The following is a 12,334-nucleotide window of genomic DNA, read 5'->3' on the forward strand; positions in this document are numbered from 1 at the left end:
AATTTATGAATTGTAAAGCTAAGATACTGGGCAAAAGTTTTAATTTGCCGAGTTTGAAGGATGTAGCTGGGCTAGAAAGAGTTCAGTTACGTTTTTAATTTTTCCATACATTTGTCTGTATTTTTTCCGTATGATTGACGCGACTCGCGGGAAAAATTATAGACAAATGTATGGGAAATTAAAAACGAAACTGAACGCTTTCTAGCCCAGCTACATCCTTCAGACTCGGCGAATAAAAACGTTTACCAAGTATCTTAACTTTACAATTCATGATTTGTCCAGAATTCAATTTTTGTACAAGATATTTGCCGTCGGATTCCCATACAAACACTGTAATTTCTACCAGATTTGCCTACTCGTCAAGATGGCGTCGAAAACCGTGATAAGGCCTATTAATGACATGACACGTCACCGCATCATTCAGCATGTTTATTGACTTTCACTTGTAATGCTGAGCCATTAACAACAAATAGAACGTTTTAAGGCAGATTGATGTCTTCCAGGTCAATCTCGTGGTGAAACTTGTGAAGACATTTGCTGCCTGATCCATCTTTCTGCACCGAGAACAGGAATCCACTCTCATCCACTGCCATGCCAAACATTTTCACTTTGCTCTCCTTGTTCCATTCTCTAACGTAGCGCCGTTTGCCATCGTATGTCCGTTGGTAGACTCCACTGACGCTATTTGCATACAGCCGCCCGGAGGAATAAAACAGGTTTCTCTTGGAATCCATGGCTGTTCCTTTTATCAGACTCAAACGTGAGCGTCCGTCCCGAACATCATACCAGTCCTCTTTCTTGACCACTACTTCTGCAATGTCCAGGACCTTGTCAACGGGTGTGGCAGAAGAGTCAGACGGCACTGCCCCTACACCATCACTGTCACGACTATAGTCGGTTTTCTCCACCACCCAATCCCTCCCACTGTTTGAGCAGCCAAGATAGTAGATGTTGCCGTTGAACGTGTTTATATAACGGTCGAGTGCCCAGCCATAGCGATCCCACAGATCTGGTATCGGGTTGGAATCAAACCATCTCATTCGCCAGTTGTAGATCGCACCATTGTAATCTGCGTATGAGAATCGTTCCCCACAGAAAGCCACGCCCCTCACATCGGGATCAAAGCTGGCAGGGTCCATCAGTTGGTACATGGTGTAGTAGTGTTCTATGGATAGTCCGCTTGGTTCGTCTAGATTACCTTTTATCTTAAACATCATCACTTTGCTTTCTCCTCCTGAAGTTTTGCTTTGAGCAGCCACGGCCAACACCTTGTGTTCTGTATTAATAGTTATGCCAAATGGATGACAACTGCCGCCGCATTCAGATCCAGGTACATTAATGGTCTTGACGATATCTAAGGTCTCCCGATCGACAACCAAGATCTTTTTGGCCACCGGTTGTGCGACATAGAGATATCCAGCCGAGTAGAGTAAGGTATCTGAATCTTTGAACTTACTGCAATCAGTCTGCACCAGCTGAACAGGAAACAAAGCTAAATCTCTCAGGCCAAACAGGAAGTCTTGTTGTAGTTTCCTTCTATCTTGGGATTCCGAATCTTTTACAAATTGTGCACAGAACTTTTCGTATTCAGGATCTCTTGCTTTAGGCCACCACGTGCACACTTGTGCCATAGACTTTTTATAATCATCATTTTTGTACTTCATCGAGGATGCCAAGACAACTGTAGCGTAGCCGTCCTCTTGATAACGGAAAAGTTTCTTAGTGAAAATCCATGTCAGTCTGGCAGCTTCTTTGGTCGCTTTCCCGTTCTGGATTTGAATATCAAAATAGTGGGTGACAAGTCGTTCGTTAGTGACCAGCCCAGGGATGAAGAAAAGACCTTTCTCGACGTACTCATCGTTTCCAGCTCCGCCAAGTACTTCATTAATGAATCTCTGTTGCCTGTCTTTAGCCAACGCAGAATAGTCTTCATTCTTCAAGTCTCGGATGACCTTCTTCCTCTCGTTGACGATATACTCAATGTGTTTGAAGTACCACTTCCGTTTAGATTCATCCCAGATATCTTCCACATCCTTCTTGATTGACGTGACATCGCTCTGAATGGTGTCCAGTTTTTGCTCAAGGTCCTCTAGCTTCTGCGTGACCTCGTCTCCACCGCAAACATCCGTGAAGGTACACACGGCACCCTGAATAGCTGATGCTACACTCACAGCCAAGCCTATCACGCTTAGGGGATCGACAAATCTTTTCTCTCTCAGTACAACTTCAGCATTTTTATCGAGAGCTTTGCTTTCCACTTGCGACCAGTTTAAGGCCAACGCCAAAAGAATCGGGAAAAGGAGGACCCTCACAGCAGCCATGGAACTAGTTTTAACCTGTAAAGATATGCAAACAGAAATTGAATTAAGTTGGACGTCAAGATAAAATTAGCTTTACGCACGTGGCTAAAAAAACATTAGCCGGATTATGAATAAATTTTATATTTCGTAGCTTTCACTCGAAGTCTTGGCAAGTTCTGGATCAACGTCGAATGTTTTAAATCGTTTTTGACAATTCATTGTAATTTTAATTTTCTTGAAGGAGCTCTGAAAGTCCTAAAACAAAGTTTCTTTCAGAATTTAGCGGCCATTTCACTAATGCCACGCGCGCTTTATTTACAGAAATGGCCTAACACCTGCCTAACTATATTTCACTCACTGCCGTAAAGTAATGTTATCAAGAAAAAACTCGATTCCTAGTAGAACCCTCAGATCACAAAATTTAACTGACTTATGATCCCTTTAACTTAATCGAACTGGTAGTTCTTTATCTTTCTGACTTTTAAGGAGAGTTTCTTGTTTAAAAAAGAATTAAAATACTTAAAAAATTCCACCAGACTCTTTATCTCAAAACAAAAAACAACGTCAATACAATAGAGCTAGATAGTTAATTTCTAGCCGTGTTTGTTGCTGTTGTTTTGTAGCCGTGCCCTCCGACAAGTTCTTTTCTCTTTTCAAAGAAACCTCCTCGAGTCCTGCATGTCAATAATTTTCACATAAATCTAAAGTTTTCAGCTGAACTGGCCACGATTTTTGTGTTCTGTAAACATACCTTTAAATTCTTAGATCAACAGCAAGATTAACTATTTGCTGGTGTTATGGTGAGTACAGTGGCTAGAGGTCGTAACAAATGATTAAACTGAAGACGATTTACTGAGAGTTCCTGTCCATGTTTTACTGTCTTTTAACACATCCTTTCCCATGCCGACCAAAAATGATCAATTTTTTGATTAGCAAAATCACCGATCACTATGAAAACTTCCACTCTAAAAGTTAACTCGACTTGGCAACTGGAACTTAAACTTTAAGATAGCCATAAAATTTCCCTAAACTAACGCACTGCCTTCGTTATCCAACTTCGTTGTAACAGTTTAATTTATGAGGCTTCCTCGTTTATCAAAATGTCCCCGTAAAAGTCAAATCCTGTTTAAAAAATTCTCATAATAATTATCACAAAAAACTGATTCACTAGAGAGAAACGTCCAACCATTTGATAAATGTGAAATAAGAAATAGCATCATGAGAAACCCGGAACTGAAAGCCGGTGACATGTTGAATCTGAAAAGGACCAAGTTACTTGCGACCTTATCCTCGAGTTCCTCAAGAGTTTGAAAGGCTTTTAGCAAAATCCATGAAGGCATTTTGTACACAACAAAGAAAATACCATACTTAAATATTTTGCTGAAACAAACAGTGAAAAATTATTCGTCAAAAAAGTGACTTACCTGCAAGGTGATAACTTACTTCACTGGCTTGGAAGAGAACTGATACGCGCTTGCTTTATCTTTAGCATGTAAAAGGCTAGCTTTACTATGCGTGCACCAAACAAATATTCTAACCTTATACAATGAGAACATGGCTCTTTCTTGGGGTTATAAATCTTTTACGAGTGACATATTTGTTTACGTGTTTTGCAAAGTATGCTTGACCAGGTTTTAAGTGATCTCAAGGGGCAAGACTTTGCTTGCTTGGATGAATTCTGCTCGTTAATTATTCTACCTGCCTGTAAAGTAGGCGTGACGAACGTCTATTAACCACGAAATGCTACAGGCAGAATTGGTCAAGCATAAACAAGAATAACCTATGAAGCGAGTAAAAGTACCCTTTTCTTTACTGTTTTGCTCCTCGGCTTTACTGTTGAGAAAGGATCCACCTTATCTATCGCCGAATCTTTATCGCTTTGAGCTTTTCTTCTTTATAAACTGTATTTTCTGATCAGTTGTAAACCGTTGTGTTAAGGTTGCTTACTGGTTCTTTTCCTGTTTGGTCTCTTGAGCCTTTAGACTTGTATTTGTGACATCTTTCTTGTGGCTCATTTCTATTGCTTGGGTTCCTTTCAGTCTGGTTGTTTTCAATAATGGCGTCTTCTCGGATATCTTCTGAACAAGGATTAGTTCGTTTCAGACTCTGTTTCCTTCGCGTGATTCCATTTTGCCGTTTGAGTTGCGAATTTTTCTCAGTGGCGAGCAGTTACTGAAAGAAGTCTTCCATGTTCATAAAATCTCACAGTATTAAACACAACAATATTCAGGAGCGTAAAGAGACCCCCCTGGGGTACTCCCCGCAAAATACCTAACGGTGTTGTGATTTTGGCCTCCTTATCTAGAACGGGGTATCCATTTTAGACTCCTAGAACAGTATTCGAACGCACGGGGTGTTAAAAAGATGACCTGTTTGTAGGAGGGGGTATCATTTTAAATGCAAATTCCTTCTAAAACGGGGTGCTACTTTGGAGACCCTCGCGGCACATACCCACCATATCCGCTTTTAAAGAGAAACGGATAGTAATTAAGGGGCATATGCCTTACATCGTTAGCAGATGTTCATTGATAAAAATTAATAGAATATTGTCAGTTTTAAAAAATACTGTGACTACTTTTCATTTTCAAGCGAGTTGTTTCATTTTATTTCCACTGCTACTTTTGAGACATTTGGATCATTTTTTAGTTATAATGTTAACTGACAATAAGTTTTGCTATTATTAGTCATTTTCGCAAATGTATCCACGTGGATCGACAGGCTCGCCGTTGTACTTTCTTCTTTCCTCCATGTATCTAACATTGCACTCGACATTATTAAAGTGCCTGCGCTGACCTCGATACAAAGCATTGATTTCTCCACAAGGTTCATTACCAGAGCTGGTGTTGGGCTCATTCTGCTGCCAGCGAGGGTCATCCTCAGTTATAGGAACACCAGTAAAAAGACCATAAAATATTTGCTTAAACAGAGAGTGATAAATTATTTGACAAAATGCGGCAACGTAACTGTAAGGAAGTAACTTACTTGGAAGAGAATACGCGCTTGCTTTATCTTTAGAATGTAAAAGGCTAGCAGCTTTACTATGCGTGTACCAAAGAAATATTCTAACCTTAGACAATGAGAACAGACAATGAGAACATGGCTCTTTCTTGGGGTCAGAATTGTCTTACGGGTGACATATTTGTTTACGGGTTTTAAGTGAACTCAAGGAGCAAGACTTTGCTTGCTTGGATGAATTCTGCTCGTTAATTACCGGTAGCTTATTCTACCTGCCTGTACAGTGGGCGTGACGAACGTCTATTAACCACGAAATGCTACAGGCAGAATTGGTCAAGCATAAACAAGATTAAGCTATGAAGCGAGTAAAGGTAAAACATCTTTAATAAACCTTTGTGACGAAATTGAAAGCTTCTTCTATCTTTTCGTCCAAATCTTTTTTTCTGCGAAGCTTAAAGCTTATTTACTTATTGAGCAGGTTCTTTCTATGTCTCGAGGGTTAAAAAATTAGTCTTTATATTCAGGTTTAGTATTTATTTGTACAGTTTTTATTCAGAGTGATTTTATTTCACCCGTGAAACAACATCTAACAATTATTGCTAAATAGTCGAAACTAAACAAAAGAAAACAATGGAATTATTGTCTAATAGTATCTATTTGAGTAGTAACTATTTCACGGTTGAAGTAAAATCACTCTATTTAGTTAAGTGAACACTGACTAGAATCTTTAGTATAGAAGGAGGTGGAGAAGAAGAAGGTTTTCCATCTGTAGTTCGTCTCATTCATAACAATCCGTGTTCATTTCTTTATCATTACCGCTGTAGTATTTCCTCGATTATAATTAGAAGGTAACTTTGCAGTCATATTATCGAATATTAACTGGGTATTAAAGATACTGAATCATATAATACCATGACATACCCCCTTTCTTAACTGCTTACACTAAGATAATAACCTGAGCGTGAGAGATGCGTTATTTTCCGTTTGTTCCAGTATTTTCACTCCAGAAGTTAGGTTTCTTTGTGTTCGATTCAATGTTCCGTGATATAAAGTACCAGCTTAGCTTGACCTGAGCAGGTTGCGTCTCTCTTCAGTTGGCAGGCTAAAATATTCGCTTTTTGGTAAACAAAATTATGGAAGCAAGACTAAGCAAATCATTTATGCTTGTTCCTTTAGAGAAGTATATAGAGAATTGTCTGTGACTTTGTAGGGAAAATAAATAAGCTGTGATATAAAAATTGTACTAAACTTTGCTATATTTTAGGTAATCAGCTTCTCAAATTCATAAATATTCAATGAAGGAAATCTTAATCGGGTGATGGTAATATCTGAGCCTTAAAGACAGTTTAATAACTTTAGTTTTTTTCCTACTTTTCTTGGTTTAATTTCTTTGTTACTGTTTTTTCTTCAAAAAACAACAAGTGGAAAACCTTTCAAAAAAGGGAGCTTAACCATTCTGGGTTTTCAAGCGCTTAGATAATCAGAAAAAATTCAAAACACGTGGGTTGTCCTCACGCGTTGTTGTGCAGGTTGAATCTTGTCCCTTGACCATCTGTGAACATTTCAGTCATTAAATTTTAAACTTTGTGTCGCCTTTTACCATCACTACTATCAAGTGAACTGGCATAAAATATATGAGCTCAGCAAGCATTGAAGAATACTTTGGCAAAGGAGGATCAAGTCAAGTTGTAGGTTTTTTTCTTCAGCGTAAGTTATACCGTAATTCCCGAAAAGTAACTTCTTTTGCCTATTTTTTGCCTTTCAACTGTTATTTTTTCCTCAATATATTTACACACCTTTCCTTGCATAAATCAATATTTTATTCCACCGACGTAGGCCGACCAAAGTAAATTCGTTTAGACGAATTTCGCAAACAACATGTATCGAAAATTCCCGAAACCTAAGGCTAAAAGCCGTCGATCTGCGAACCTATTCACTACTTTGCTTACAGGAGGTTCACCAGTTCGCCAGTAATCTTATTTACTGACTACTTTACTATTTAAAATTAGGCCTCTTATTATATTACTAATAGTAATTTCGATAGTTATTCCCTCAAATAGTTACCTATCCGAATATGTATTTATATGCACGACGAAAACAAAAACTGGTCTTCAACACCACTTCACAACGGTAGGTTTGTTAATAGTTTTCTCCCTTTTCCCAACGATGGATATTTACTTGTGTTATCTTGTGGTAATGAACGTACAAAATTGACCAATAGTTTAGTCTAGTTGTAGTCATGTGGGTTAGTAGAGACCAGATTTGACAGGTACTCATCAAATGACGTCGCAATAGGTTGCCATAGCAACAGAGTTTGATGGATAAACCCGGAAGTGACCTAATTTGCATAACCGGAAGTGAACAAACCCGAAATAGGATGTCAAGTGTATTTATTATATCGGAAATAACTGTTGACCATTGACTTTTGAGAGTTTTGGGTGGTTTTTTCCAAACGAACGGGAAAACCGATAAAAAAAAAGAAAAAATTAAAACAGTTCGCTGATGAGGCCCAGGGCTCCTTTGTTAGTCTCGATCTTATCCTTTAGGAAGTTTCTGAGGTATGGGAGAAGTTCGTCGACACTTCGTGTAATCGGCATGACGGCGCCAAGACCAGTAAAAACTGCAAGTACAAAGCAGTTACAGGGATCTCGCTTATGTAGATCACAGTTGTTCCTTTTCTCCAACTTTACAAAGGATACCCCTCTTGTTCTTATAGAAACCACAATTGTTCGTTTTCTCCAACTTTACAAAGGATACCCCTCTTGTTAATCGGGCGTGGCCGATTTAAGGTTTACCCTTTGGTCGTCCTAGAGCGTAGTCTCCTGGCGCGGCCAAAAAGACGGGGATAGCTCGGGGTTGCTACAAAACCGCTACGGGTGACGCATACCGCAATGGTTTTCATTTTAGTTTTGACAGGAAATCGTTGCAGGCACACTTGGTCGACTTTTGGGTTAATGTGTAATCAGGTTGTGTTTTTTTGCTTCGGCGGAAGGACAGAGAAAAAAGCTTACGGGGCAAAGTACAGTATGGGGCCCAGTTCTCGGCCACTTTTGACGTAAACTTGTATTTCTTACCTCAGAAGAATCGCAGGAACTTAAAATTTCTCCCAGAGCTAGCTACATTATTCAGCTTTTTGGTGTAAAGCTATCGACCGGTCAAAAATTAATTTGCCCGAGCAATAATAAAAATAAAAGCTCCATTTGTGGGCCCAGTTCTCGGCCACCTTGGCCCAGTTCTCGGCCACTTTTGACGTAAACTTGTATTTCTTACCTCAGAAGAACTGCAGGAACTTGAAATTTCTCCCAGAGCTAGCTACATTATTCAGCTTTTTGGTGTAAAGCTATCGACCGGTCAAAAATTAATTTGCCCGAGCAATAATAAAAATAAAAGCTCCATTTGTGGGCCCAGTTCTCGGCAACCTTGGCCCAGTTCTCGGCCACTAAAAAGCTTGTCCGTAATTATCTGTAAAAAATGCTCAATTAATTTTCACAGTCATAAAATCACTCTGTAAACCTATTTATACTATATCGATCCCAAATTATTTTTATGATGCTTTGTTTTACTTTAGAAAAGAAGGATTTTAACGCGCCTAGTTGCCTATGTGCAGGTTCTGGCAAAACCGCATTGTGTGACCCGTGCATTTAGATGGTTTATTTTGCAGTGAAAAGGTCTTGAAAGATTTAGGTGTTGTAGAAATAATAGACAAGACAAGAGTCAGCTCAAAACTTAGAGATAAGATTGAACTTTATTTTTAAAACATTTATTTCTTTCATTCTGGCAGCAGCAGATGAAATTATATTAAAAACCAAGCGCTAAGCTGTGATAGCGAGCAGGGTGGCCGAGAACTGGCAAATACGCAAACGTCGCAAGAAAAAATTTCGAAGTAAATTAAGACCAAAAAATACAACGGTTCAACGAAAAGTTAACTAAAGCAGAAAGCTGAATTATTCTACGTTTCACATGCCAAAAATTAGCTCGTATGGTGGGGGCTTTTGGATAAAATACGAATTTAACTACATCCATGAATTTGGAGCCGTAAACAAACAACTTTTTTGGGAATGCAAATTCACCTACCTCCGCGTAAACTCGACGTGTGAGCTTTCTATATCGAATTGAACGATCAAACTCAAGATACTTAAAGCACATGAATCAGTCTATCGTTTGATGGAAATACCTTTTTCTTTTGATTCAACTGGAGTGTGAAAAAACGCGTTAAACACAAAGTGGCCGAGAACTGGGCCCCATACTGTACTGATATTCACCATTGTGAAATTGCACTTACTTTGACAAGTTAAAGTTATTTTTGTAAATGAAAAAGGTAACGTCATTGATGTCACGCAGTGAAACAAACTAGATGGTTTGCTGGTTTCTGACTATGAATGGGGGTGTGATCTTGCGGTATATTTTTTGAGCCTGACTCCGCCGTAAAACTTTTTTTTTATTTAGCAAGAACTGTGTCGATTTTCATTTCTGAACAATTGGTCGTCAAGTCGTTTGTCACAAAGAGTAGAATGTTTGTACAGCATGTTTTGGAATTATTTTAGATTTGGTTAGTAAGACGCTTCTGAAGACCTGAGCAAAACATTGGGAATGTACAGTATTAATAGGAACTTGAATGGAATTTTTCACAAGTTGGATAAAGGTATCAACTGAAAAAAATGGAATTCAAAATGAGAACTTGGATTTTGTTGTAATTAAATTTTATCGCGGATTGGATGCATAATATCACGGCTTTGAAAGTCTTCAAATAATTAGAAAGGTTCCTTTCTTCCTTTTGATCTTATTGTTATTTTCATGTATTGATTATTCGAAAGTGGTTTTCGTTGATACGAAAAAAAAAATCAAAGGTCTCTATGAGACTACGACTATTTTGCTATGGTCTATCTGTTGGCTGTCAATTGTGGTATGGAGTAGTGTTTTGCTAAAAGGGTGAAAGACGCTTTTCATGTTGTTTAGGAGTGGAAGTCTTGAAAATAACTTAGCTTACCTGAATACTTTACACTTCCACATCACATTCTAAATTAAAACTGAAACCTAGAAGTCAACAACGCGCTGTTTACAAAACTCAACCGCAAATTAAGGAGCCAAAGAAAACCCAATCGAAAACACATTGAATATACTGTAGTACTCGTGTCGCGTATACGCTTATTCCGGCCTACTAAAGCAAACAAACAGTTCAGCGGTTCAATACATTCTTCATATATACCCACACCCCCGGCCCACACCGAAAAGAAATCCCTAGAATTGAGAACGCGAATAAATGATTATTTACTCGTGTTTAGCGAGACTAACGCAAGCGATTGTGTCGGGAGTGTATTCGACGAATAGTTTGTGAAAGAAAAGATAATTTGGCGGTGCTTCCGATCGGATTCGGTAAGAGCGTGATCTATCACCAGTGGTGTCGAAGAGTATTACATCACAGGCGGCCCAAGCGCACTATGTGAATTATTCATAAAGTTTTAGCACTTTTTTAACACTTCGTTAAAAGTGGAACACCACCAGCCAGCGCTAACTCACCGAAAACGCTTCAAAATGGCCTGAGAAGCGGACAAACAACAAAGAATACAACAAGGCAATAAGGTTAGTCGCTAAATTGCGGCCGGACGCAATTTAGCGAATCTGGTCAAACTTATTGCTATTTTACTCGCCATTGATAAACTGACTCCCGGCAAAGTTGACAATACTTGTGATATATGCAGAACAATCTTTCCGACGCAAAAGGAGACCTTGATGATGACTCCAGTGGAAAGGGTTTGCCTAAACCCGCTTGGCCATTACATTGATATCAAGAAGAGACGCCATCATGGTAAATCCTATTTAAAATCTAAAGTTCTCTACTATTCGAACGGTACCAGCACCTTCCAACTGAATCGTGTCATTTTATGTGGAGACATTCATACCAACCCAGGACCCATCAACAAGCGCACCCCAAAATATCCCTGCAAGGAGTGTGGCAAAAGTGTTCGTAATAACCAAGACGCCATCTTGTGTGCCGAGTGCAATTACTGGTCACATGCAAAATGCCTCCAAATGTCTAAAGCTGCATTTAAATACTATTGGGATAATCCTGATATCGAATGGACTTGCTCGCTGTGTGCACTACCGATGAGAACAGAGCAATATCTTTTTGATTCGCCGCCCACAAGCAGAGCTGCGCCCGCCGAAAATAATTTCGCAACTCCATCAACGCAACGTTGTTTACATTCTGATGACGAAGATGAACCCGGCGAGGACTACTTAACCAACTTTGCCAAGGAGCTAAGTACTGCCCCTAAAGATCTTAGGGTTGCCCACCTCAACATCCGTAGCGTGAGGAACAAAATAGATGAACTGCGAGTACTCCAAAAGATCTGCAAATTTGATATTTTGGGTATCACCGAGACCCATCTTGACTCCTCTATTGCTGATCACGACATTCATATTGATGGCCTTAAAGTTGTTCGCCGCGATAGAACCAAATGTAAAGGCGGAGGATGTTTGCTATACTATGCTGAGCATTTAAAGGTTACTCATCGGAAAGATTTAGCTAATAAAGAACTTGAGGCTATCTGGATTCAGGTGAAACTCCCAACGTACAACACTTTATTCTCAGTGATCTACAGATCGGAGCTCGAATCGCCTAATTTCTTTGCGCACTTTCAAGATACACTTGAAAAGGCCTGGCTGAAAACGGATAACATCTTTTTATTGGGCGATTTTAATTGTAACCTGCTCGATGTAAACGAGGATTCAACTACTGGCCTACCAGATAAGACAAGAAAATTACTACATGTTTTAGATTCATTTTGTATGCAGAATGTTATCAAGGAGCCGACCCGCTGTACACTTACTACAAAGACTTTGATTGACCTAATTGTGACTACAAAGGCAGAAGTAGTGCGTAGATCTGGTGTTTTGCCTCTTGGAATTTCGGACCATAACCTTGTTTATGCAACTCTTAAAATTACAAGCAAAAGACCCCCGCCAAAGGTTATACGGATTAGAAATTTTAGACAATTCAATGAAAACAACTTTAAAGCTGAAATGGAGCAAACACCTTTCCACGTTGCTACGATATTTGAGGACAATGAGCAGGCCCG

The 12,334-nt window shown here is 39.2% G+C and overlaps 1 protein-coding gene across 1 annotated transcript; it reads right to left on the bottom strand.

Moving 5' to 3' along the window:
* Positions 1-413: 413 nt before the first annotated feature.
* LOC144637857 (uncharacterized) lies at positions 414-3,832 on the bottom strand. The gene is made up of 2 exons (XM_078496945.1): positions 3,725-3,832; positions 414-2,336 (listed from the first exon to the last, which is right to left on the bottom strand). The coding sequence occupies exon 2, from the start codon at positions 2,319-2,321 to the stop codon at positions 480-482; it is 1,842 nt and encodes a 613-aa protein (XP_078353071.1). The 5' UTR covers positions 2,322-2,336; positions 3,725-3,832; the 3' UTR covers positions 414-479.
* Positions 3,833-12,334: the final 8,502 nt, after the last annotated feature.

The sequence above is a fragment of the Oculina patagonica genome, chromosome 14, assembly GCF_052425735.1.
Source record: "Oculina patagonica isolate OP01 chromosome 14, crgOcupat, whole genome shotgun sequence".
NCBI lineage: Eukaryota > Metazoa > Cnidaria > Anthozoa > Scleractinia > Oculinidae > Oculina > Oculina patagonica.